Source organism: Sarcophilus harrisii, chromosome 5 (genome assembly GCF_902635505.1).
Source record: "Sarcophilus harrisii chromosome 5, mSarHar1.11, whole genome shotgun sequence".
NCBI classification, from domain to species: domain Eukaryota; kingdom Metazoa; phylum Chordata; class Mammalia; order Dasyuromorphia; family Dasyuridae; genus Sarcophilus; species Sarcophilus harrisii.
In genome coordinates, this window is record NC_045430.1 from 239,826,191 (window position 1) to 239,851,053 (window position 24,863).

The 24,863-nt window shown below is 34.7% G+C and overlaps 1 protein-coding gene across 4 annotated transcripts in view; it reads left to right on the top strand.

The window, feature by feature from the left end:
- The window catches only part of RUNDC3B (RUN domain containing 3B), a 115,201-nt gene that overhangs the window by 23,184 nt on the left and 67,154 nt on the right, over positions 1-24,863 (top strand). For 2 of the 4 annotated variants that reach the window (XM_031939945.1, XM_031939947.1), the window contains exons 2-3: positions 982-1,097; positions 19,200-19,250. In XM_031939945.1, the coding sequence (XP_031795805.1) occupies positions 982-1,097; positions 19,200-19,250 (167 nt within the window). The remainder of the gene's footprint in view (positions 1-981; positions 1,098-19,199; positions 19,251-24,863) is intronic. The other 2 variants (XM_031939946.1, XM_031939948.1) reach the window with 1 other exon arrangement.

Sequence of the window (24,863 nt, forward strand, 5' to 3'; positions counted from 1 at the left end):
TGATTAATTCACTCTGTCTACTCCTTGAATAAATAACTGATTAAAATCTTTGCCATTAGGGGCAGAGAACAAATTAAGAACCTGACAGAATGATAAAATAAATAACTTGGAGAAAGCATTTTCTGTTTGGAGAGGAAATTTATGGAGCTGCTTCAGTTCTAAGGACAAGTATCCCTTTATAATAATAGTGACAAATGATGTCAATGTAGAGTACTTTAAGGATTATAAAGTTATACACATTCACACACACATTTCTATCATCCAATCCTTACCACCTCCTCAGTCAACTAGGTTTTTTACAAATATTATTATCCCCATTTAAGAAATGAAGATAATAAATATTCAGAGAGATAACTAGGTAAAGCTTGGACTTGAAATTAGGAAGATTCATTTTCAGGAGTTCAAATTTGGTCTCAGACTCTTACTAGCTATATGATCTACATTAGTCACTTAGCCCTGTTTGCTTCAGTTCCTCATTTGTCCAATGATCTGGAGAGAAAAATGGCAAATCCTTCCCATATTTTTGCCAAGAAAACCCCAAATATGGTCAGAGAGTTGGACATGACTGAAACAACTGAACAATAACAAAAAGCTAATAGCATTTGTTACCTGTTTATGTGCCTAATATGTGCAGGGAGGTGAATTTGAACCAAAGCGACTTCCAACTCTAAGTCTGTGTTCTACATATTTATGTAGTTTACAACTTCTCCCAATATCTTAGTAGAATATTTAGGTTCTGTTCCCCTTCTAGCTTATTCTTCACCCAAAGAGTTATTTTTTTTTCTTCTTTTACCTTTTTCTATCACTTATCACAGTACATATTACACAGCAGGTGCCTAATAAATGCTCTAAGTTTATAATAGTTTATAAATAATAGCTAATAAAATAAAATTAATAACTTTTGGGTACCGAATATGTAAATTTATAAACAACAAAACAACAAAAATAGAAAGCATAAGTAATCTCACTATTTCATCCTAGGTTTTCTGTCAAGACCCTGATTGATCGATCCTGTTTCGAGACTATTGATGACTCATCACCAGAATTCAACAATTTCGCTGCTATTTTGGAACAGATTCTAAGTCATCGGCTAAAAGGTAAATACCAACTCCCCACCTCATTTCCCCCACCCTAGCATTATTTTTTATTTAAGCTGAATTAAATGTTTAAAAATGTATGTAACTGATTGTGACTGGGGACTAAGGATGTCACATCCCTGAGAAATGAGAAACTGAACCAAATACTCTGAGCTGGAGAGTAATTGATGAAGGGTCCTACTTCTAGAAATTGTTGAACCAGCGCTCTCAGAAAAAGTGAGGCAAAAGCAGAAATTAGTATTTGTCAAGCAGGGAGAGTAAGAAAGCTATTTTCCCTGAGCATCCAAGCTAGGGCTTAAAGAACAATATATAATAACTGAAATATAGGTAAAAGATGATTGCCAGCTGCAGCAGCTTGTCAAAGGCCTCCAAGATGAGGGCTTTGGAGGTTATCATTGGTTGTGATTTGCCTTTACTTCTTTATAAACGTATAAATGTGGTATCACTGTATAACAGAGCGATTACATGAGTTGTGTTTGACTTTTATTATTTATTAAGAGAAATCAGTCTTCATAAAAATAAAATGTCTATGCCAAAATAGAAAATTTAAAATTAAAAAAGATGTCTTATCAGATATTAATATAACCAGCTTACATAAAACAAGTAAAAATAAAAGATCATTTTCATGACTTTTCTTATATAGCACATATTTTATTATAATTTCATTTTTGAGATTTCATTACCCTTGACATGCAATAATTTCATTTACAATTGTCATTCCTTAAATTTTTGAAGGAAATTTAGAAGTAGTGTTATTTCTACTCAGAGAAAGTATGTTTTTGGGAGTATTACCTTTGTATTATTAAAGATAATTTCAGAAGTAACTATGAATTAATATTCTGTGGTCTAGAAATAATATTATTAACTTCATTTGGGGAATGGTAAAAGAACACAAAATCAAAGTGTCCAGATTACATTATATAGTTGATATAAGAAGTCTTTAAGAAGGCATCTGGGATAGATGGATAGAGCACAGTGGACAGAGCACTTCCTAGAGTCAGAAAGACATGAATCTTATGTCAGATACTTATTAGTTGTGTGACCCCAGGGATGTCACAGCCCCTCAGTTTTTTCTTTTGTAAAATGGGTTTAATAATATACCTACCTTACAGGATAGATATCAGAGGAGATAATTTTTGTAAAATATTTAGCAAAGTGCCTGGAGTACAGCAGTCCTTTAGTAAATGCTTATTCCCTTCCTACTGAGAAACCCCCACAATGATGTATGCAACCTATAATATCATAGAAAAAATATTGAAAGCCTGCTGGGTCCTAAAGAAATTGGATCCATAAAAGAAGGTGACTTCCTCTCCAATGAACATTTGTTTGTTTTTTTAATTAATGAAAGCAATTATTTCAGAAAATGCTCCCTTGTTTTTCAATGATGTCAGAATAAACATTATCAGACTTGATTAAATAAATTTAATTTTGGAGAATGAAATAAATGAGAACTGGTAGGTGACTAAGTAGTCTCAGCAAACTGTACAGTGGACTGGGAGGAAAGCTAATATTTTCAATGATGTTCTTATTATAGGCAAAGAATAATGGTGCATGATCAATGATTTATTACTTTATGTTTTGCTATTGTCTTTGGGATGACTTACTGTCACCATAAGTCATTGTCAAATTGAAGTAAGAATAGCTATGAACTGTGGAATAAATGATCCATAACTTTGGGAAAGAGAAATTTTAAAAGGTCTCATTCTTAGGGTCAATATAAACTGTTTTCTACTCCTTAGTTCTCTAATGGCTCATGAATGACTTTCATTTGAGGGACACTTGGGGTGGCTTTTATAGCTCTTATAAACTGAAAAACTTTACAGCATCATATGAAACCTGAATAATTCCTGACATCTTGACATAGATAGGAATTCCGGATTTATATTTTTCTGGCTTTCTTGTGTTTGATAATTTTGAAACTACTGCTTTTTCAGAGTGCTAGGGTAGGAAAATAATAATGCTAACCATACCTAGAATCTGGACAGTACTTTAAAGTATGCAGAGTGCTTCACAAATATCTCATTTTATGCTCATGATCCTGGGAGGCAGGTACTCTTATTATCTCTATCTTACAGATAAGAAAAGTAAGTCCAAGAGAGGTTTTATGCCTTGCCCAGAGTTACCCAACTTATAAGTGTTTGAGGCAGGTCTTCCTCACCCCAAATGGAATGCCTCATTCACTTCACCATCTTCCTAGAAAGGGAACAAATGCCTCTTGACACACAGTAAGTTATTTCAGTAAAGCAGGATGCAGAAAATTTAAAATAAAAAAAATCCTAGATAGTAACAAAAAGAGGTTTACTTCCCTTGATTATGCTAGAATTATAGCTACAGATCTGAAAGGAAGACAGCTAGTTGAGCAATCTCATTTTACAGCTGAAGAAACTGAGGCTCATGAGATTCTTTGGCCATGGATATTAATCATATTATAGTAATAATTCATTTATCCAGACCTCATTGACAGATTATCCTTAGTAGCTAGAAAAAAATCCCCCAAAATTATGAATTAGAAGCATAGAATCAGAATCTTAATGTAAAAAAGTTAAACCAGAAAGAGGTGATGGGTTGAGTTGCATGCCCTGGCCAATTCCGACTATTAAAGGTAGACAATTGAGTAGTTCTACCCATAGAACTTCCAATTCGAATGCTACTCTTATCGGAGGATGTACTTCACGCATGAGCTGTTTCCTCTCTAGGATTAAAAGTGGACCTTATCCCAGGACGATTAAACCAGGTCACCCTAACCTTGGAGGCAAAAAGTTCTGGGTTCAAATCCTGACTCTGCTATTTACCGTTTGTATGATTATTAGTTTCTCTCAGGTTTAGTCTTCTAATTTTGTAGATTTTTTGTTGAGTGACTGAGATAATGAAAATTGTTATGGTTGTTGTTTGTATTATTTTTAAAGAATGAATCTCCCTATTTCACCTACAAGTTTAGGAGCTACTTGAAGACCTGACCCACTTCAATCTTCATGAAATCTTAGACCTTTCTGAGTTGGACTAGTTCATCCCTTTTAAAGCAACCTGTTATCCTTTCTACCTTCCACACCTTCATTCCCAGAGGCTCATCATATTGATTTGAGACAACGTAGATATTCAATGATCCTGACCCACAACAGCTCAGAACCCCTGAGCTAATGGAATGTAAGCCCTCCCACCCCCCAGTCTAAGCAGGAATTAAGAGTGGACACCACCAAGCTAAGAACTGAAAAAAATCCACATGAGAGATTGGATTTGAACACAGCCATTCCTGACTTCACACCCAGGTCTCCATCCATTAGATCATGCTGCCTCTTACCTTCATTTATAAAATGGGATTAATTAAAGTCTTTAATACTTTATTACTGTACTGTAAGGACTGAATGAGATAATGTAAGTAGGATACCATATAAATATCTGTTAATAACACTTCACCTAATCCAACAATACCATCTATGATATTCCTTAAAGAGGATCACACATGGAATCTTTGCTTTGATGTTTCCAGTGACAAGGAGCTCACCACTTCACAAAGCAACTCATTCCATTGTTGGACAGCTCCAATTGGTAGAAAGTTCTTTATTATGGTCCCTTTGAGAACCAAACCAAATAAGTTCAGTCTACCTTCTCGATGATGATAGTTCTCCAGGTATTTGAGATTGCTACAATAATTTTACCAAGTCGTTTCTCTTTGGGGGTGAACATCTACAGTATCACCTACATCCCACACTATGTACCAGACTTGCTGTTTTCCAAGTTATCCCTTTAAATTCCACTAGTGTCTTTAAAATGAGCCATCAAGAGATGAATTCAGTATTCCAAATAGTCTGTCCAATATAGAATCTTGGACGATTAATGACTATCATATCATAGAATGTCAGAATCAGAAGATTCCTCAGAATCATAGAGCATAGATTTGGAGCTAGAAGAGAGCTTAGAAGCTACTGTACCCCCACACCTTATTTTATAGGAATTGAGGTTAAGAGGTGAAAAATGACTTGTTTGAGATCACATAGCTACTAAGTATTTGAGGCTGAATTTGAACTCAAGTCTTCCTGACTCTAGACCCAGTATTTTTGTGCTCGGTGGTGTCCCCTAGCTGCTTAAAAGTAATCTAGTTACATGGTTATCCAGATCCTGTCTCCTGTGATCTGGATCCTGCGCTTCTGTTACAAGTAGTTACAAGTTAGATTAGCTTTTTTTGCTCACAAAAATTGGAACTGTCCCTTTTTTTTTCACCTGAGCTTCTGTGCTCAGGACCCTGTCCTATCATGTGATAGGAAAGTTCATATGACCCAAGCTTTTGAAAATTATCAGGAGCAAATAAAATATTAAGTCAAATCAGCAAGCATGTCTGAATGTTTATTGTGTCAGACACTGTGCTAAATGTAAGGAATGAATATAGAAGCAGAAAAACTGATACTGTCCTCAAGGAACTTGCATTCCAATGTGGGGAAAGGCATGAAAAGAAAATGAAAAGTGACTGAGGGGTGGGATGGATTGTAATGGTGAGCAGCCTTCTTTGGTATGGTAGGAAAAATTCAGGTAGTCAGGAGCCTAGAGGTAAATGAAGACATGGTCAGCTTGGGCTTTTTTCTTAAAAATGGTACTTCTATGAGGAACCAACCAATAAGAAGGAGAGGCTGTAAGGCCAAATTTTAAATTCAGTGTAAGAAGTGCAAGAATGAAGTGAACTCCTAGGGTGAGGAGACTTTCTAGAGAAATTCCATAGGAGAAGAATATATATTAGGGTGATATAGCTTCATTTTATCCTGCTGCCATTTAAAAAAATCCTAAATCTAATTCATTGTATTAGTATGTCTCCATCATTTTGGTATCATTTGCAGATTTGATAAGCAGTTCTTTTGGATCTTCATTCAAATCATAGATAAAAATAAATAAAAATGAGTTCAGAGCCTTTAAGCATGCTAATAGAATTCTTGGATGAAATTTATTCATTAGTCCTTGAAATACAGTTTGTTCATGACTATACCTAACACTACTACGTTTCAGTTCATATTTCTTAATATCATATTTAGAACATGTGTTTTTGCCTTTCTTTGTATCCCCAATACTCAACACAGTGCCTAAAAGATAGTGAGCCATTAATAAGTACTAGTTAACTTACTGACTAAATGACTTGTCTACAAAGAGATCACAGACTTCTCAACTACCAAAATATATTTCACAAAGTACCTGCTTTGAGGCTACATCCTTTATTCATATGAGAATTCATCAGTTTTGCTTGAAATAAACTTATTCTTATTTTGAATGTAATTCAATTAAACAGTTCATCATCATCATCATCATTATTACTACTTCAGCAATAATAATAACTACTCTATTACTACAATTACTACTACCCTTTTTACTATCACCACCATCTATTATGTGTAAGGAACTAGGCCAGTTCCTGGAGATTCAAAGCTGTATATATGACTTAAGCTTTGGTCTCAAGGAGATTAGTTTCATGAATAGAAAAAGTGAAGTCAATGAAAAGAAGAAATCCAAGTGAGATAGTGAACGAAATTTGAATAGAAAGAGACTATTTTCCATGGAGTTGGGTAGGCAAGGGTTTGGGAAAACTTCAAGAATATAGTGGTATATGAATTGAGCCTTAAAGGATGGGAGAGACTTTGATAGGAAGAAATATTATTAAGAGAATCCATTCCAGGCATAGGTGATAATATGAGCAAAAGCACAGAAACCAGAGAGGGCTGAGTGGTTCTCTAAATGAGCTGGGACAGATGATAAAAAGTAAGTTTGAATAGGTAGGCTAATAGATTGGAGGGCCAACAACAACAACAACAAGCAGATGATGGAGGGTCTTGAATATCAAAATCAGGAGTTGAACAAGTTTTTTGAGCATGATCATAGTAGTGCTTTTAGAATTATGACTCAGGTAGCAGTGTGGAAGCTGGAACGGAGCCAGTTATTGTAGTGATTTAGGTGAGAAAAGGGGGAAATTTTTTATGAGATGATTGCAGTCACTATGGAGCTCTGTTTTAGACATGTTGAGTTTGAAGGTCTAATAGGACATTCAGGTGAAAATACCCAGTAGGCTATTGGAAATATGAATGTGGACTTCTGGGAAGAGGGAGAGACTGGGGGTAGAGAGATAAATAAGTAAGTCATCTACATAGAAGCAGTAATTGAAAGCATGGTTGTGATGAGATCACAGAGGAGAGAATAAAGATAGAAGAGGACCAAAGACAGAGCATTGGACAGCATTAATATTAAAAGGGAGGAGATCGAGGCAGAGCAGAGTGACCAGAGAAGTAGGAGGGGAGTACACTATGGTGACATAAAATTACCTCACATTTTCTAGTGTTTAGAGGTTTGCAGAGCAGTTTCCTTATAACCTTCCCTGTGAGTATCATCATCTTCATCTTATGGAGAAACAAATTGAAGCTTGAAGATGTGAAGTGATTTGCTCAGAATGAGATGTAGCAAAGTCAAGATTTGAACCCCAAGTCTCTCCTGAATGCTCAGCCAGTGCTTTTTTTTTATACTATATCCCACTGTCTCTTTTAAAAAGAGAGAGAGAGTAATCAAAGAATCTTTGTGTTAGGGAGAGGTTGAGGAGAATGAAGACAAGGTAAAAAAGGAATCCTTGAATGTGGTCTGAGCAAAGGAGTGACCTTGAAGACACTTATTTCATTAGAGAAGTGGGCACAGCAGCCAGACTGCAAGAGTTTGAGAAGTGGGCAGCTGGTAAGAGAGTGGAGAATAAGAGAAGATTCTCTTTTGATTATCATCAATTTATCTAGTTCACACAAACTTGTCTGACTATTGTCTCCCCCACTAGACTGGAAGCTCTTGAACCCAGGGACTGTCTTTGGTTATGTTTTGTACTCCCAGTGCTTAGCACTATGCCTGACCCATAGTAGATCTTTAATAATTGCTCATTGACTTTTCTGAAAAACATGCTTTTGGAAAACTTCATTCCAGGGCAGCTAGATGAAGCAGTGGATAGAGCACCCATCCTGAAGTCAGGGGGACCTGAGTTCAAATGAGGCCTCAGATACCTAACACTTATTAGCTGTGTGACTCTGGACAAGTCACTTAAACCCAATTCCCTTGACAGAAAAAAAAAAAGAAAAAGAAAACTTTATTCCCCAATGAGTTTGGATAAGAGAAGGACCTGGAAAAATATCAAACTTTTTTCCTCCCCTTCCTAATGTATTATATTTTGCCTCTTTAATAAAATTCTTTAGTTTACTTGTATAAGCTGAGAAAATAGCTATTAGAGGGAGTTTGCTTTTCTATTATATGCAACTGGAGAATTTGCACTTAAGAAATCTTTTGTAAAGTTATAGAAATTTATTGTGTAAATACTTGATATATGAACTCTTTCATGTGAGCTTGGCTTTGAGATGGTGCTTTTTCCATTTTATTATTTAAAACTATAACATGCAATTAATTCAGATTAATTCGTGACAGAATATTATATGGTGCTTTGAAACAGCACAGTTCATTGAAAAAAATGGAAGTAGAGTTCAGAGACCTGAGTTCAAAATACTGGTTTTGTCACAAATTATATGTAAGATGATATGCCTCAGTTTCATCATCTGCATAATCATGAGCAAATCACTTTACCTCAGTCTCAGTTTCCTTATCTGTAAAATGGTGTTTATAGTTATACCATATGCCTTCCCATAGTGGCTGCCAGACAGTACTTTGTAAATCCCACAATATTCTATGAACATGAGTTTTCAACAAGTAGTCAAAATTTTTTAGCATATATAGTACTTAGATTTTGTTATATACTACTTATGATCTCTGGATAGATTATTTATATCACAGATCATGTTTATGGTTTGATCCATTTATCATTCTATGGTGGATAGACCACCCACTCTTCTAATTTGGGGAGCATTCACTGAACAACTTTAGAAAAGGTCATGCAAAAATCCCGTCCTCAGCTTAGTGACTTTAGGATCCTCTTAGCAGCTCAGCTCAATCACAAGCTATTTTCTAGTTTTGCGCTGGAGAAAACTTAAGGTAAACAAGATAAGTTCAAATATTTGAAATACAGTTGTGTGAAATGAGGATCAGATTTGTTTTTGTTGGCCCCAGAGGGAAGATACAGTGGCAAAGGGAGGGAATTTCAAAGACAGATTGAAGCTGTGTGACAGGAAAAACTTCATAGCAAAGAAAATTGTTCCAAAGCATAATGGTCACTTCCAAAATGTGTGAGTGTCTCCTTCTCCTGGGCCCTTCAAGTCCAGGCTTGATGGCTGCTTATCAGAATGGTGGAGTGGAGAGTCCTGTTCATATTAGGAAGACCTCCCTTTTACCTTATCAGCTCTCTGTGGTTCCTATCTCCCCTTTTCCAGATACTGGTGGATGAAGGTTTGTACTTGTTTGGGGTCAAATGGCCAGCAATAGACTCCCATTGTTCCCATTTCCAGGATAGTTGCTCTTTGCACTCAATTCTACCTCATCCAATATGCTTTCTCTTCATTTTCACAGTGAGGGAAGTCTTTGATGTAACCCAGTAATACCTTCTATGGCAAATATACCTTGGAGGCTTTTGTCCTTGGTATCTCACAGACTGAGATCTTTCTGCAATATAATTCATGCAGTAATTGTGCCGCAGGTAAACAGCTGAGTGATCAGAAATGTTTAAAGTGATTCTGCAGATTTTTCAGGCAGTGCAAGTCATAGGCAAGGAGATTTTGTTTGCTTGTCTGTTTTTGATAGAGACACACACATACACAGAAAGAAAGATCATGGTTGAAAAGGGAGAACAGATTTGGCAACAAGAAAGTGTATTGGATCACCATTAAAGAGTTATTTTAAAAAAAGCCAATTTACCCTCCCCCCCCCCTTTTTAAAAGAATAACGAGAATAAAATTTGTTTGAAGGCTGGCAGAGTGGAAGGGGAACTTGCTCAAGAGTCAGAGGTCTTGGGTTTAAAGTCTGCTTGCAAAATATTCCTTTTGTAACCTTGGACAGATCACAACTTGCTCAGTTTCCTATCTATCAAATGAAAAGACTCAGACTAGACTTGGACATATACTCCACCTCCCAACTCATGATCTTCTATTGATTTTCCTCCCCCTCATCTAGCACAACCCTTACTACCATTGGGAAATAATCATTCAATTTTTGAGACAATCTAAATAACTTCTTTATTTAATCCAAGCAATTCTATCCACTCCAAGGATCTTAATAAAATGGAGAAACCTGACAAGATTAATCTGAGCAAAGAACTTGGATCCTTTTAGCTCTTTGGCATACAGTATGATGCTAAAGCTCAAATGCTAATACTAATCTTCTTATGATATTAAAATTTATTCAGAAACAGTATTTACATGGCAACTAATGGCTTGAGGCTAGATTAAATAGGACTTTACTGTGTTATTTAAATGGGCATGATGAATTCGGTGACCAGAGTTCATCCAATCAAAATGTATTTTAAATTGTGAAAATAAAATACTTGTGCCAAAAATAAGGACTGTTTGTGTCCTTTATTTGGGACTAAAGAAGAAGTAATAGATGAAGCTTTATTATACTTTTGATTTTATATTAGTCATCATACTTCGTAGGCCTTGGAAAGCTGTGGGCTAGACCCCTAACTATCTTTGTCACCCTTATAGCATTCAGATTTTTGAAGCAAATGTCCCATAGGTAACTCAGAATCAACATGCCCCAAAAGAGGAATCAATATCTTCACCCCAGATCCTATGCTTTTCTAAACTTTCCTGTCATTGTCAAGGTCACCACTATCCTCCCAGTCACCCAGGCTTTTAATTTTGGGCTCATCCTTGACTCCTCACATGGTCAAATCTTGTTGTTTCTATGTTCACATCTCTTGTGTAGGTCCCCTTATCTTTGTGTACATAGACATAACTCTAACTCAAGCTTTCATCACTTCTTGCCAAGTTTATTTTCATAATATTACCTCTTCCAGCCTTTATTTTTAAGCCTCTCCAATCCATTCTCAGCCTAGAAACCAAGATGTTTTTTTCTAAGGAGTGGCTCTCATCACCATCCCTTTCCCTCTCTCCCTCCCTGCCTCTTTTTCTGTCACTGTCTTACTCTCTTTTTCTCTCTCTCTCCCTTCCTTTCCTCCCTCTCCTCCTCTCTCTATCTTTTTCTATCTCTCTCTGTGGGTGTATATGTCTCCATGTCTGTATTTGTCTCTCTCTTTCTTTTGCTCTCTTTGTGTGTCCCTCTCGAGTGACTCTCTTATCTCTGGGATCAAATATTGACTCTTGTTTCACACTGAAATTTCTTTATCCATTACATAGTTCTATATCTATACCCCTCCTATAGCAAATGATTTAGGTGTGTATCACCACACTTAGCTTAAAGAGAAATTAAGAAATTAAGCAATGTGTTCAGTTTTGCACCAGATTCAAGATTTGAATCTAACTCTTAAAACTAGAGATCTTCTTTTTGCTAAGTTATGTTACCTTTACTTAGCCTAATGAATTCTTGAACTTCTGATGTAACTTCCTCCAGACACAATCTTTTTTCTAGTGTCATCCTATCATAAAACAATAGTTTATTTTTGTTTCTTGAGAGACATTGTTACTGATAGCCCTTCTTAGATTAGATGGTGACCAAAGAATCAACTCCCTGTTCATACCAAATAGTATTTGCAATAAGATTATGCAATAAGATATTTTAGAATTATCCCTCCCTGATCCCAGAGTTTTCATTTCTAAAGTAATTTGGCATGATGATGCTTTCTCTCTGGACCAATCACACTGTTCAGATACCCAAGCAGGAACTCTGGCTTGGACCTCAAAGTTCTTCCTGGCTTAAAGGCCAAAGGTACCTCCCCATGAGGCCACCTTTTGAAGTACAAAATAAACACTGCATTTTGTTAGAAACAATGGATAAAGATAAACCCATCCAGTTGGCTTTTGAATTCCATGTGTTTATTTTCAGATTTATAGAAGTGTGTCCAACACTTGGTTTACTGCGGGCACATACACACACAAAAAATGAGAACTTCATTGTTTGCATAGCACACACAACTCTCCCAGCAAGAACTCAGACAACTAGAGGCAAAGCCTGATTAGAAAGATAAGGAACAGGCTCTGAAGGTTACCGGAATTTGGATCCATTAGACAATGAACAAGGTCACTGTGAAAAAACACCCTCCCTGTTTTTAGTCTGCCTTCCAAATTTGATGATTGGAAATGCAGAAGTACCTCAGCAAATATCTTCACTACCAAAGCATAAAAAGACAGAATTCATTTTTTGAATATCCAGAGCAAAACTACATTAGGCAGAGATCTATTGTGGTAAACAAAGTTAAATCATTTAAATTGCCTTTGACAATAAAGTTAATTCATTTAAACTCATTAACTCAGAATCTGGTCGTTGCCATGTTACAGTAGCCCAGCCTAAGTATAATTGTGTATATTTTGAAGGGAAAAATTCTCCCTAGAATCTACAGAGGAATGTCAACTTTTCATGCTGTAATGTTATGTGATTACGTGGTAGTTCATAGGAGCCCAAGATTTAGATAAAAACTTTAGAGATCAAAGACCTAACTCCAACCCCAATTTATCAAAACAAAACCAGAAAAATTAAGTGATTTACTTCTGATCACATTAGCTGGATAATCAGGATAAAGTTTGGGGTTTCTTTAACTCTTTAAAATAGTTGCTTATTGTCTCCTTTGGTGTTTTATTTTCTACTTTTCATTCACTTTTGTAACTTTGAATAGAAACATTTGTAAACTCTTCTTTTGTTTGGTCTTTCATAGTCATAAAAACTTATGAACTTCATATCTTGGGAAGATAGAATTCCCCCCTTTTTAATTTCAAGATTTTATTTCTATAATTATGTGTCTAGATACTCCAATAAAGAAAAACTATGGGAGACAGATGGTATTGGTTGGCTTCAGAATCACATCTGGTCAATAGCATTCCCGTTTAATCATTCCCGGTCTGAAGAGATAGAACTGGAACTTTAGAAATGAAGATCTGTAATTATGTGGATGGAAGGAATCTCATTTGGTCTAGACTTAGACCTGACTTCTGAGGATGGTTCCATGACTCAAGATTTTTGGATTGAGGATGACTGGAACTCATGCATATCCCTTGAGGTTATAATAGGATCCAATTCCCAGTCATTCTGAATAGCATAAAATGAGAATATTTCCTTGGATTCTTTCAGTACAGCACCTCCAAAATTTCTTTCTGTCTCCACTGCTAAAATCCTTAGGACAAAGTGGTTGAGATAAATAATAACTAGTACCTCTAAGGTTAACTTATAAATATTTGGAGGTGAATTATAGATTTAGGCAGTTAAGTGGTGTATAATGGATAGAGTGCCTGTCTTGGATTTAGAAAGAACTGATTTCAGATCCTGCCTTTGATATATATGCTGTGTGATCCTGACCAAGTCATTAAACCTCTCAGCCTTAGTTTCCTTTTTTGTAAAATGAAGATAATAATAGTGTCTGCCTTCCAAGGTTATTATGAAGATCAAATGAGATACTATTGTATGCATAATGTCTGACACATGCTTATATAAGTGCTAGTTATCATTAGTATTAATAGTAGTTTGTGAAATTTTCAGAACCTATACTTTTTGTTATGTCCATATATTGGTCATTGTATTACTGATTACCACTTCTTGAGAGAGGTGAGAAGCTAAAAAGATGAAATTAGAAAAATTAAAATTAATTGGTTGATTGTTATTCTTAAATAACAACCATTTATTATAACACTATACTACACACTTAGGAAAATGGAACAAAAATAACAATCCCTGCTCTCTTGGAACTTGCATCCTATCTGGACAGCCACATACATACTCTGTGTGTGTGTGTGTGTGTGTGTGTGTGTGTATGTATGTATACGTACATATACAAACACATAATAAAGAGTAGTTTAGAAATGGAATATATTAGCAGTTAGAAGGGCATCAGGAAATACTTCCTGTAAATTTGAGTGGAGCTGGGAAGGAAACTAGGGATTATAAATTCAATTTAAATGCTATCTTGTGGCAACACCTGCATCTGGTTACCTAACTATCTCAGCAAGGAAGTACTTCTCTGGCTTATATGGTAGTGATGAGAGGTACCTTTTATCTGATCATTAGGACTCTCCAGTATGTTAATAGTAAGTGGCTATTTATTTGATGGCACTTTGAAGCAGTTTACATGAAGTACTCTTATACCTGTAGCTACAGTTCAGCAATTGGAATAGAAATTTATAATATTCACATATAATATTAATGTTTTAAGTATATTTTTAGATATCTTGATTTTATTATATAACTCTTCCTGTTATGCTGGAATTTAAGGTGACCAACATTTCTAAGTTGAGAGAAATAAAAATTTGTTGGATACATGTACTTTAAAAAAAGAAATAAGCAGTTTTACTGTGGAACAAAGGGCAATTTCTTTTCGAGGAGTTATTTTCCAGAAACATATATCACCAGAATGAATATTTGACAGGAAATGCAACTGTTCTCAAGTAGTTTCCAAACTCTTACTATTCTGTGAAACATTGGAGAACTGGACTCCATGAAGTCTACTTTTTTAAAAACTTGCAAAATCTTGAAATGCAAGAGATATTACCCTGTAGGAAATTCTATAAGAGATTTAAAGGATGCTTCCCATTAACATGAGGATTAAAACATTTTAAATGCCCTGTTTTTTGTGAGGGGGACTCAGTTTGATTTAAAAAAATATTCCAAGACATATAAAACACACAATAGTCACCTGGTGTCTCTCCCAGTGATCCAGTTCTTATTACAGGGCAGGAAGAATGCAGCTGGTCTCTGATGTCACTTTTATTTCCGTGCTTATTTGTCTATGTCCCGAGACCTTTATGTTCCTGCCAGAAAAATAATGGGATATTTCCAGTGAGTCCCAGCGATTTTTTCAACATATTTAGTACAAAGCAATTTAGTGTAGAGGCTGATTACGTCTAAAATGGCATTATGTATTTATTTTCTTTAATGGAATATATTGTGTTTTCTTTAGGGTTTTTTTTTTTTTAGTGTAAATCAAAATTATGCTTGAATCTGACTCAGGACATCTTGAGTCTGTGAGTAGGACTTTTGTGACACAAAAGTCTGCATTTAGTTTATTTTTGAGGACATCAATTACCCAAGTTTGTACCTCTCTGATAATTTTATTTCTGTATTCCTAGCTCTCTAGTTCAAAACTCTTTATATATAAGCTTAAAACCTCATCAAGCTACAACTTGAAGGCTTTTGAACCTAATACTCATTTTCCAGACAAAGAAGCCTGAAGCCTAGGGAGAACCTAAGGGTCACACAAATAATTAATGTCATATTGTTATGGGTAGCAGATTCCCTGTTTAAAAAAAAAAACTGAATTATCACAAGCTACTTTGCCAGAAAACTGAAAGTTAAAATCTATTCAATCTGACTCAGCTAAGTGATTCGGTATTTGATGTTCTAGACTTGGAGTGAGGAGGACCTGAACTCAAATCCAGTCTTAGACACTTTCTAGCTCTGTGACCCTGAGCAAGTTCTTTGTGCCTCAGTTTTCCTATATGCTACCTTCTGTGACTGTTGTGAGGTTAAGATAACATGTTAAATGATAGCAATCATTAAAGCATTATATACAATCTAGGTATCATGATTGCTTATTACTCATTGAAATTCATTATTTGCCCAATGTAATCTATTCATGGAAATCAAAAATTGATTTGCATTATAAATGTGTATGTATATATCTCATACATGCATAGTTATAATGTGTGTATATATATATATACATCATACCCATAGACATATAAACACACACATACACATAAATAAATAAATGAAATCTTTTATTGTCTATATGTTGTAAAATAAGCATTTTCTCCTAGTTTTGAAAGTATTTGAGAGTGTAGAATTCCATGTGGTCCAATTGCAAGTGGATGGAAAGATGTAGGTTTCTTTTTAAAAGAAATGTTTCTTTTGGTGATAATTATCCTGTTAGTTTACCCTATTTTGGTTCAAAAAATAAGAAAACATCATGCATGCAATGTTTCACCTTAAAAACCTTAGTCACAGAATCTGATCTCAAATCCTAATTCTGCTACTTAACACTTAGGTCACTATTCCTCATTGAGTATCATGGTCCTCATCTGGAAAATGAGAATAACTTCTAATTCTTATACCACTAAATCAATGATTCTACCGTTTCTTCCTTTATAAAAGACTTCACAAAGCTCTTTGTGACTTAATGCACCAAAGAAGTTGACAAATATTTAAATTTTTTCCCATATATAATTTACCTATGAAATTTGAAAGCAAATTTGTTGTAGTATAGAGTAACCATATTTCACTGGATATTCCTATTTCAAGGCTCAAGACAATTTGTTTTAAAGATCTTTATAGATAAGAATGTAACCATGTCCTATATATAAAGTATTATTGCTGGCCTTATTCATGAAAAGGTAATTCTGTTTGTTTTTTAACTACCAATTAGCTAGAGGGCAGCTAGTTGGTATAGTAGAGTCCTGGGACTAGAGTCAGAAAGACTCATCTTTTTGAGTTCAAAGATGGCATCATAGACTTAATAGCAGTGTGACCTTGGGCAAATCACTTAATCCTATTTGCCTCAGTTTATCTAAAATGAATTAGAGAAGCAATTGGCAAACCACTTCAGTTTCTCTGCCAAGAAAACCTCAAATGAGGTCAAGAAGACATAGACATGACTGAAAAACAATAAGCAATTATCCGCTGTTGCTATCCTAACTATAAAATAAGTTGTCAAAATGTAAAAGCTAGATTTACAAGCTAAACTGTCAAAATATAAAATTTAGACTTTGAAATATTACATAGAAACTTTAGAGAGACACAATTAGTGAGGGGATGAAATATATGCTGTTTGTTCTCTGTGGTGTTTTTCTCTCCCTCTTTAAATCTAAAAAACATGAAGAGTGAACATCAAATGGAATCTCTTTCTCCCTTACAAGTTTCCTGTTTCTATTACAAAAACATCTACTACTCTACAAAAAACCCTTTGGGGTCCTGTTTTCAGTGAAAGCTCTCCTAATGCATTCAGGAGCTGCAAGAGACATCTATATGCTCATAAGTATCTCAAACTCAGCTTTGGGAACACAAGGGGAACACAAGGGGAACACAATGTATATGACAAGTAATCTGGAGCCCATCATCAGTGTTTAGTATAACTCATCTTCACTATTGTTAAGGGGTTGCTCCAGCCAGATTATTCATTGTGAGGGAGATGAATTTTTGAAGCAGGGGAATCTTGGGCAAGTTAGAGCCACAAATTCTTCCTGAGTTGGACTCCATGGTTTTGAAGATCCCTCCTATCTCTAACGCTAGAATTTTTTTTTGCAGTGAGTGAATGCAGAAAGTATAACAAGGGTTAGCATACAAAGTAGGAAAGAACAGGTAACAAATATATAAATTAAAGTTATTTTTACTTTAATTATTGAAACTCATTCTTTGGGGAAAGTAAATATTTAGCATTCAGTAAAGCTAGTTGTAGCTAAGTAGCCTTTCATTCACTCAGCACATTTGTATACGAACATCTGTTCTTCAAAGGAGACATGTAAGCAGAGTTGTACTTCATGCATGAGGCAGCTGTATGGTTCAGTGGGTAGAGCATTGGCTCAGGTGTTAGGAAGACCTCAAGACACTTACCAGCTGTGTGAGTGGGCAACTCATTTAACCACTTTTTACCTTAATCCACTGGGCAAGGAAATGGCAAACCACTCCTTATCTTTTCCAATAACCTTGACAGTATAGCTCATAGTGTCCTCACAAAGAGTCAGACACGATTCAATAACAATTTTGTGAATCTGATGCTTTATTTATTTTATTGTGAAGCCAGCAAGTGGCAAATTCATAGCATGTATACAACCCTTATGTCCTGGATTTCAGGTCTTTCTTCAACTTCCTTCTAAGCCTCCTCATCATTTTACTTTCCTTTTAAAAAAGTAACAAATCTATAGAAATGTTTTTCTTTGTTGATTCTAAAAACTGAACAAAGATTTTGGCACTTACATCCTAAGTACTAAGATCATATGTATTTTAATATTTTCAAGGAAAAGCATTTCACTTAGCATTTCTACTTTGGGTGGGATAGGAGAGGTTAGTATACTATTAGAGTTTTTTTTTTTATTTTACAGTTTAGGTAAATGGTTGATGTGACAACTAGGAAGGTAACTACAACTGACTATTTTCTTTTAGTCATCTCCTTCTGAGGTTACATATGTTGGCATATGTACCCCCTGTACTAATGGAAGAAGGAAAAAAGAATATGGAAAATGATTGCCACAAATGTGTTAGCAGGAGAGCTGTACCCAGCCTAATAGCTTTTTTGTTTCTGAAATACAATATGATTTACTAAATGAGAAAATACTTTTCTGAGAAAGACATACACATAGATATTCTGATGAGTTCTTACAAGAGAAAAAATGTTTTTGCATATTACAAGTTTGAGTTCAAAAGTTAAAGATTCACCATGTCCCTCCTAAGGAGGAATGTTGGGGATTTGTTTGATCATTAACTCAAAATTGTATAAAACTTTAGTTCCCAGTGATGCTACTGTGTTTAGTCTGGGGATCCCACACAGATCAATACAGCAAACAAAAAGAGAGAGATATCCAAGCTTTAACCCATTTGTCTTTTCACCTTAAAATTCACAATAAAAAATTACAATCTCTTGAAATTAAAACATTTTGTAATATTAATATTGGTTTGCTATCAATAACATGGCTTCTTTTTCTACATTGACTAAGAGCAATATTCCAGGTCAATAAACTGAGCTCTCAGGTATAAAGTCTAAAGGTACAGGTAGCTCCAAGGCATTTTTAGTTCACCTCATAAAAGATGGAGAATTAAATCAAAATGGAAAGATATTGTAGCATCTTCATCTATAGACTATCTAAAGACGGGCTTTTCTTTTAATTAGGACAGACAGATTTTCTTGCTGTAGCTTATTTCATTAAATTGTTGCATGCATACAGACATTATGGGAGGGAGGTTATTAGATAAAAGTAGTATTTATTACTTTAAAACAGACTGTATATACATCCTATTTAGGTTACTCAATTTGGAATCTTAAATTGGTTTGCAGGTGTCTTAAATTTGTATGTTTCTTGTGTGTGTGTTTTTTTTTTTTTTGTTGTTGTTGTTTTTATTTTTTCAAAGAGATTTCCCAAAGTTGCAGATGGCTGGCTCATCTCCAAATAACTCTTCAAGGTACTCTATGCTGGTGATATCTCCCGCCACTGAACTGCTCGGGAGCATGGAATTGACTTACTGGGGAGGGCTGTATCAGTTAAGTGACCTTTTTTAGTACATTGCATGGGTTTGCAAAGCTTCCATTTTTTTTCTACCCTAAAGGGTACAAAAAAATGTTCTGATCTTGATTTAAAAATTAAGTTATATTGTAAACCCACACAATATAATAAACCATTAAATCTTGCAACATTCTTACATTGCAGCCTTATATTTCTGCTAGGTGTCATGGTGCCTAGTTGAATTTTAAAATTATTTTATTAGTCATATGTAAAGCAATTTCCATATCCTGAGTTCTTTCTGCCATCTTTATTATTTATTTTGAATACCATCTTTTAAAAAGTTAGTATCCCAGTTTTGGAGGTGCTTAACAAGTAATTTGATATTCAGAGAAGTCAGGTCAATTTCCCAAAATAACTCCAAGCAAATAGATAACCTATGGTCAGTGATTCATTGAGTTCTTCTTGAAGTCATGGGGAGATCATATTCATTGGTCACCACATTCTGCAGACTGTAGATCACATTTTCACAATCTATATAGTCCTAACAAGATATAAAGTAGTAACAGCCCTCTAAAGCAGTCTACAACGAAACCATAAAATCAACATCCAGTGATTAAATGCTATTTTGTGCATTTAAAAGGCAGAGTAGCATACTGGCCTAGAGGGATGGCTTTAGAATAAAGGAGACCTAATTTCTGGTTCTTTCTCTTACACATATTAGCTGAGTGGCCATGAGTAAATCACATAACTTCTAGTTAGAAACAACTTGTTGATCTGTCTTGTGGAAGATTTCCTGACAAAGTATTCCAGATCAGGTATGTTATACAGAAACTGACCACAAAAGAACTTACATTTTACTGAGGGATATACAATGCAAAAGGATAAGTGAATATAAGGGTGATTTGAGGAAGGACCCCATTTGGGAGTCACCTATAGAAGGTGAGCCTTGAAGGAAACTAAGGATGAGAAGCTGCAGAAGGAAATGGCAAGTCATTTCAGTATCTTTGTCAAGAAAATCCAAATGTCAGACATGCTGGGAAAAAACCAAGGACAACAACAGCCAAGGATTAGAAAAAGCAGAGGTGAAAATAGAGGGAATGTCAAGCTTAGATCATTAAAGATATATAAGTGACAAATGAATCAAGTTCAAGAAGTCCAATTTAATTAGCTTTCTAATTCTCAGAGAATCTAATTTCCCTGAGAAAGGAGAAGTTAATGATGTTCTTTGCTTTGGCATTTAAAACATTCAGGGAGGGAAAAGCCCTTATAGCTTTACTGGGGGTGAACATATAGCATTGATCACAAAGTTGGCTAGTTATACTTCTCTCTGTATGTGAATAACATATTAAACCTTCTTAAGTCAAATTTGAAGGGTGATATTTATATTTATTAGATGGAGTTGAGAAGAACCTATCTTATTTAGAAGGAAAGACAGATACAATAGATAAGGAAACAAACTGATCAAAGATATTAAAAGACATTTAGTGACACAATTGAATGAAATTGTGGGAATTAACTTGTCTTTCCTTATTTGCAATTGTAGCATTTCCTGAATCCTAATCAGGGGATTGCATATTCAAATAAAGTCACATATTGATTAACACCTTTCCTTAATTGCCAAATTTCAGATTCTTCAGATTCAGGAGGGTTAAGGAATAAGTAGTGGCAATGGAAAACACAGAATTTACCATTAAAAAGTGTCTTACTATTTGGTCATGCTGCATTTTTTCCTTTTTTTTGAAACCAAAAATACTTCTGGTATTTTGATAACCTGGGGAAATTTTATAAAGAAATTATCCATTTCCACCAAATTTATTGTACCTTTTTATACTTGTCTTTTCAAGACCTTAAATGCAAGTTAGAGGTTAGAGTCTAAGTTTGCCTAATAGGCTATTTACATCATTTAAATCAAAGGCAAGCTCTTTGCTTTGTTTATTGGGTCTTTGGGGAATGTTTCCAATTTAGAAGTTCACAAATTTTGTTATGCTAAATGAAGAAGGAATCCTGGATGCTTTCAGGTTTTTTTGAGGGGAGGGGTCTGTTTTGCATAAAAGACAACATGTATCCTTTAGTTATTTTTGACAATATAAAGAAAACCATCATATTCAAAAGTATTGGTATAGTTGAGGAAAGTTGCAATAAGGTATTCTTTTCATCAGACTTTATAAGTAACAAGTGGCATTTTCTAAATTTTATATGGTAAAGTTAACAAATTGGTCTTTATGCTAGTTTTGTAAACTTTAGGGACAAAAACATAAAAACTGAATTGTTTTGTAGTGTAATTAACTTTTCAAATTCCTGGTAGTTTTATTTCTTTTTTAGTAGTCTCAGATTATACTGAAAGGCTCTATATCTTAATAACCATTATTTATTTGACTAAGGCTATGAATATTAAATTAGTCACCTGAATGTTTCCCAGCAATTTAGTTGATCCAGTTTTTCACAGTCAACTTTCACAGCCCTGTGAATAACGAGGACACAGCAATACTATCCTAACAAAACTCTATGATCAAATATAAATAATTTAGGCCTATCTGAGTCTGCTATGTTTGAATAGATATGATCTTGGCTGAAAGAAACTCATTTGCCTTTCTTCTCTGAATATTATTACTTAGGTCTTTTTTTTAATTAAAGGAATTAATTTTCATTTGTAGCTTTATCACAAAACTTTTTGAATATAAACCATGATCAAGAATGATGAGGATAAAAATGGAAAATAATCAGTTTCTCTCATTTAAAAATATAAAATTGTTTAATTAAAAGCGAGTTAAAATATCAGATTAGCTTTGATTAAGTTATTTGTAGACAAATTTAGGACTGAGAGTATAGAATTGTACTCTCAAACAAAAGATGAAAATGAAGTTGAAAACTGTATTTCCAAAAAGGATAAAAACTGTGGTGAGAAGGAATTTCTACATATATATTTGTCTCAGGACCTTAAAATCTCACTGGTCTTCAGGATAAATCATCAGAATAACCTTGGCCTTTTAAAGGGACAACAGCTTTATTTCCCTAGTATTGCTCATTTATGAAGAGAAACTACCTTAAATGTTACATTCTTTGAAACCAACAAAATGGTATACCAACAGGATCTAATTTGACATTTTTATGCAATATGAATGCTGTTAAGCTTTGCTACAGAAGAAGAATAGGGACTTGGTTTGAATCAGCCACAAGTGTATATGATAATAACACAAATTATGTAGTGTTCTGCAGTGTTTTGGAGGTTCAGAGAAATATCAGAAGATTTTTTCCCTGTCTTTTAAAGTCATTATTCCAAAACAGTATCATCATCAGATATAATAGATAAGGAAACATGCTGATCAAACATATTAAAAGACATTTAGTGACACATTTGATAGAAATTGTGGGAATTTACTTGTTCAGTAAAATGATTCTCTGTAGTAGGCTAGTGTTCTGGATGGCAGAAAAAAAGTCATTTATTTTTATATCCTTGTGAAGATGTGGGGCACTATCATCTTTCCTAAAAAACAAACAAAATGGCCAGAGAGAATGCATGAGTTGAAAAAAGTACTCCTCTATTTCCCTAGTCATTGCTTATCAAAGGTAGGCTCCTTGGAGGAAAGATCCCTGAAGTCTGTTGTTGACAATATCTAAAAGGTTCTAGCAACATTTCCTGTCAGAGGTAATTAGATTTCCCCCAAACTAGAATTATCCCCAACTTGAAAGCCATAGTTCTATAACACATTGATTTTATTTTGAATAATATTTTAACAATTGTCTTTCCCTAATTAATTGATTAGATAATTAGTTAATGCTTTTTGAAAGTATGATTAAACATTCATCTCTCTGACTATACATTTAACTTTGCTTAGTGAAGATTATAAATTAAAAGCCAATTTTTTTTGGTTTAATATTCAATGTATTAGGCACAAAGGGGATGTCTGCTCATTTTTAACGTCCAAAATAATCACCTACAAACTCTCATTTAACATTTTTTAGCTTTTCCCCTAAAACATAGCACTTGTATTGGATGTTGAAAGGCTACTATATTTAACTATAATTCTAAGGTTTATATACTGTTTGATAAGTGAATGAAGATATTTTGAAGTACTTTGTTTTATTTGAAGTTCTTGGAAGCCATATTGATATTGTCCTCTCAAACTGTTAGTGTATCTGATTATTCAGTTCATTATTTGGAAGGATATACTGCCATTTTTAGTATTAAAGTATATAAATTGAAAGCCATTGAGATAGGGGAGCAACTGGGGCTTCACTCTTTGCTCTATTATGAGTTTATTTTGACCCAGATAGATCTGGTGTTTTTAGTCTCACTGTGTTTGTTTCTTTCCTACTAGAATGGAAATGAGAGTTTGCAGTATGGCTCTAAGAATGACTTATAAAATAATTATTAAGAAGCTTGTTAAGAAATCAGATATGCCCTCATGTCTCTCTTGGGTTTCTGTGGTCCAGTACAGATGAACTGCTTGTTCATTTGGTATATGGTAGACCTAGTCCTCTGATTTCTCCCTGACCATGCCTCTAGCCTTCTGGGAAATTGCATCTTAGGTATAGGTTTCATATGTGTGTATTGCCCTTGGGTTCCTTTTTCTCTCTTCATAGTCCTCCTTCTCCTGACAGATCTTCCTCTCTCCTTAGTTGGTTTCTTGTTGGGGATTGGGGAATTCTTTGTGTGATCTTACTCAGATTTCTTCCCCCAACCCATAAATGCTGCCTCTTGAAGGAATGAGTTCTTTTGTAATTGAACTCTGCATAAAAAGCTATTAAATTATAAGAGATGATAGAAGAGGAAAAATAGCTGAAGGTGGAATCAAATATGATTGCTTGAGTTGACCTTACTATTTAGCGTATTTCCCCATCTCTATAAAATGTTTTCTTTGTCCATGTCCAGTAACTTTGTCCAGTAATTAAACTGGCTATTACTGTTGCTAAGATAGTTTCCATTCTTGGAGGTTGCTGGACAGCAGCCTGCATTAGGAGGAAGTGGAAGATGAGATGGAAGGAAGAACTAAAAATATAAGTGAAGAAGTCTAAAACTTGTAAATAGGAAAGCAAACAGGGCTCTTCCTATCCCAGGCCTTCAACTGTTCCTCATGGAACCAGTCAGTGCCACAGAAATGAAGGGAATAGGGATTCAGATGACTCCAACTCTACAATTTGGAACAAACAATATATACTCATATTGATAGGGATAGTTTCCATATTGCCTTGCCTCATCTCATCCATAAAAGCAGACAATTAATCAATCCACAAAGAACTACATACAAATGAATATGGTGGGCTTGGAGACTTAGCTTATATGCTTATTGGCTATGTAATGTTGACCAAGTTAACATGGATTTCTTGAGCCTCAGATTTCTTAGCTGATAGAATTACTCTTTATCCTCTTCATAGATATTAAACCAGTATAGACACATAAATGGTTGTTCTTGTTCTAATTATGCTCTAAAAGAGAATATTAGATAGGTGAAAACATTTATAGGTTTCTGGATAGAAGAGAGGCGTGTAGATATAGGACAATTGAGAGAATTGAGTAGGAAGGGCACTGAATTAGAAGAAAGTAAATGAACTAAAGGATCCTCATTTCAAA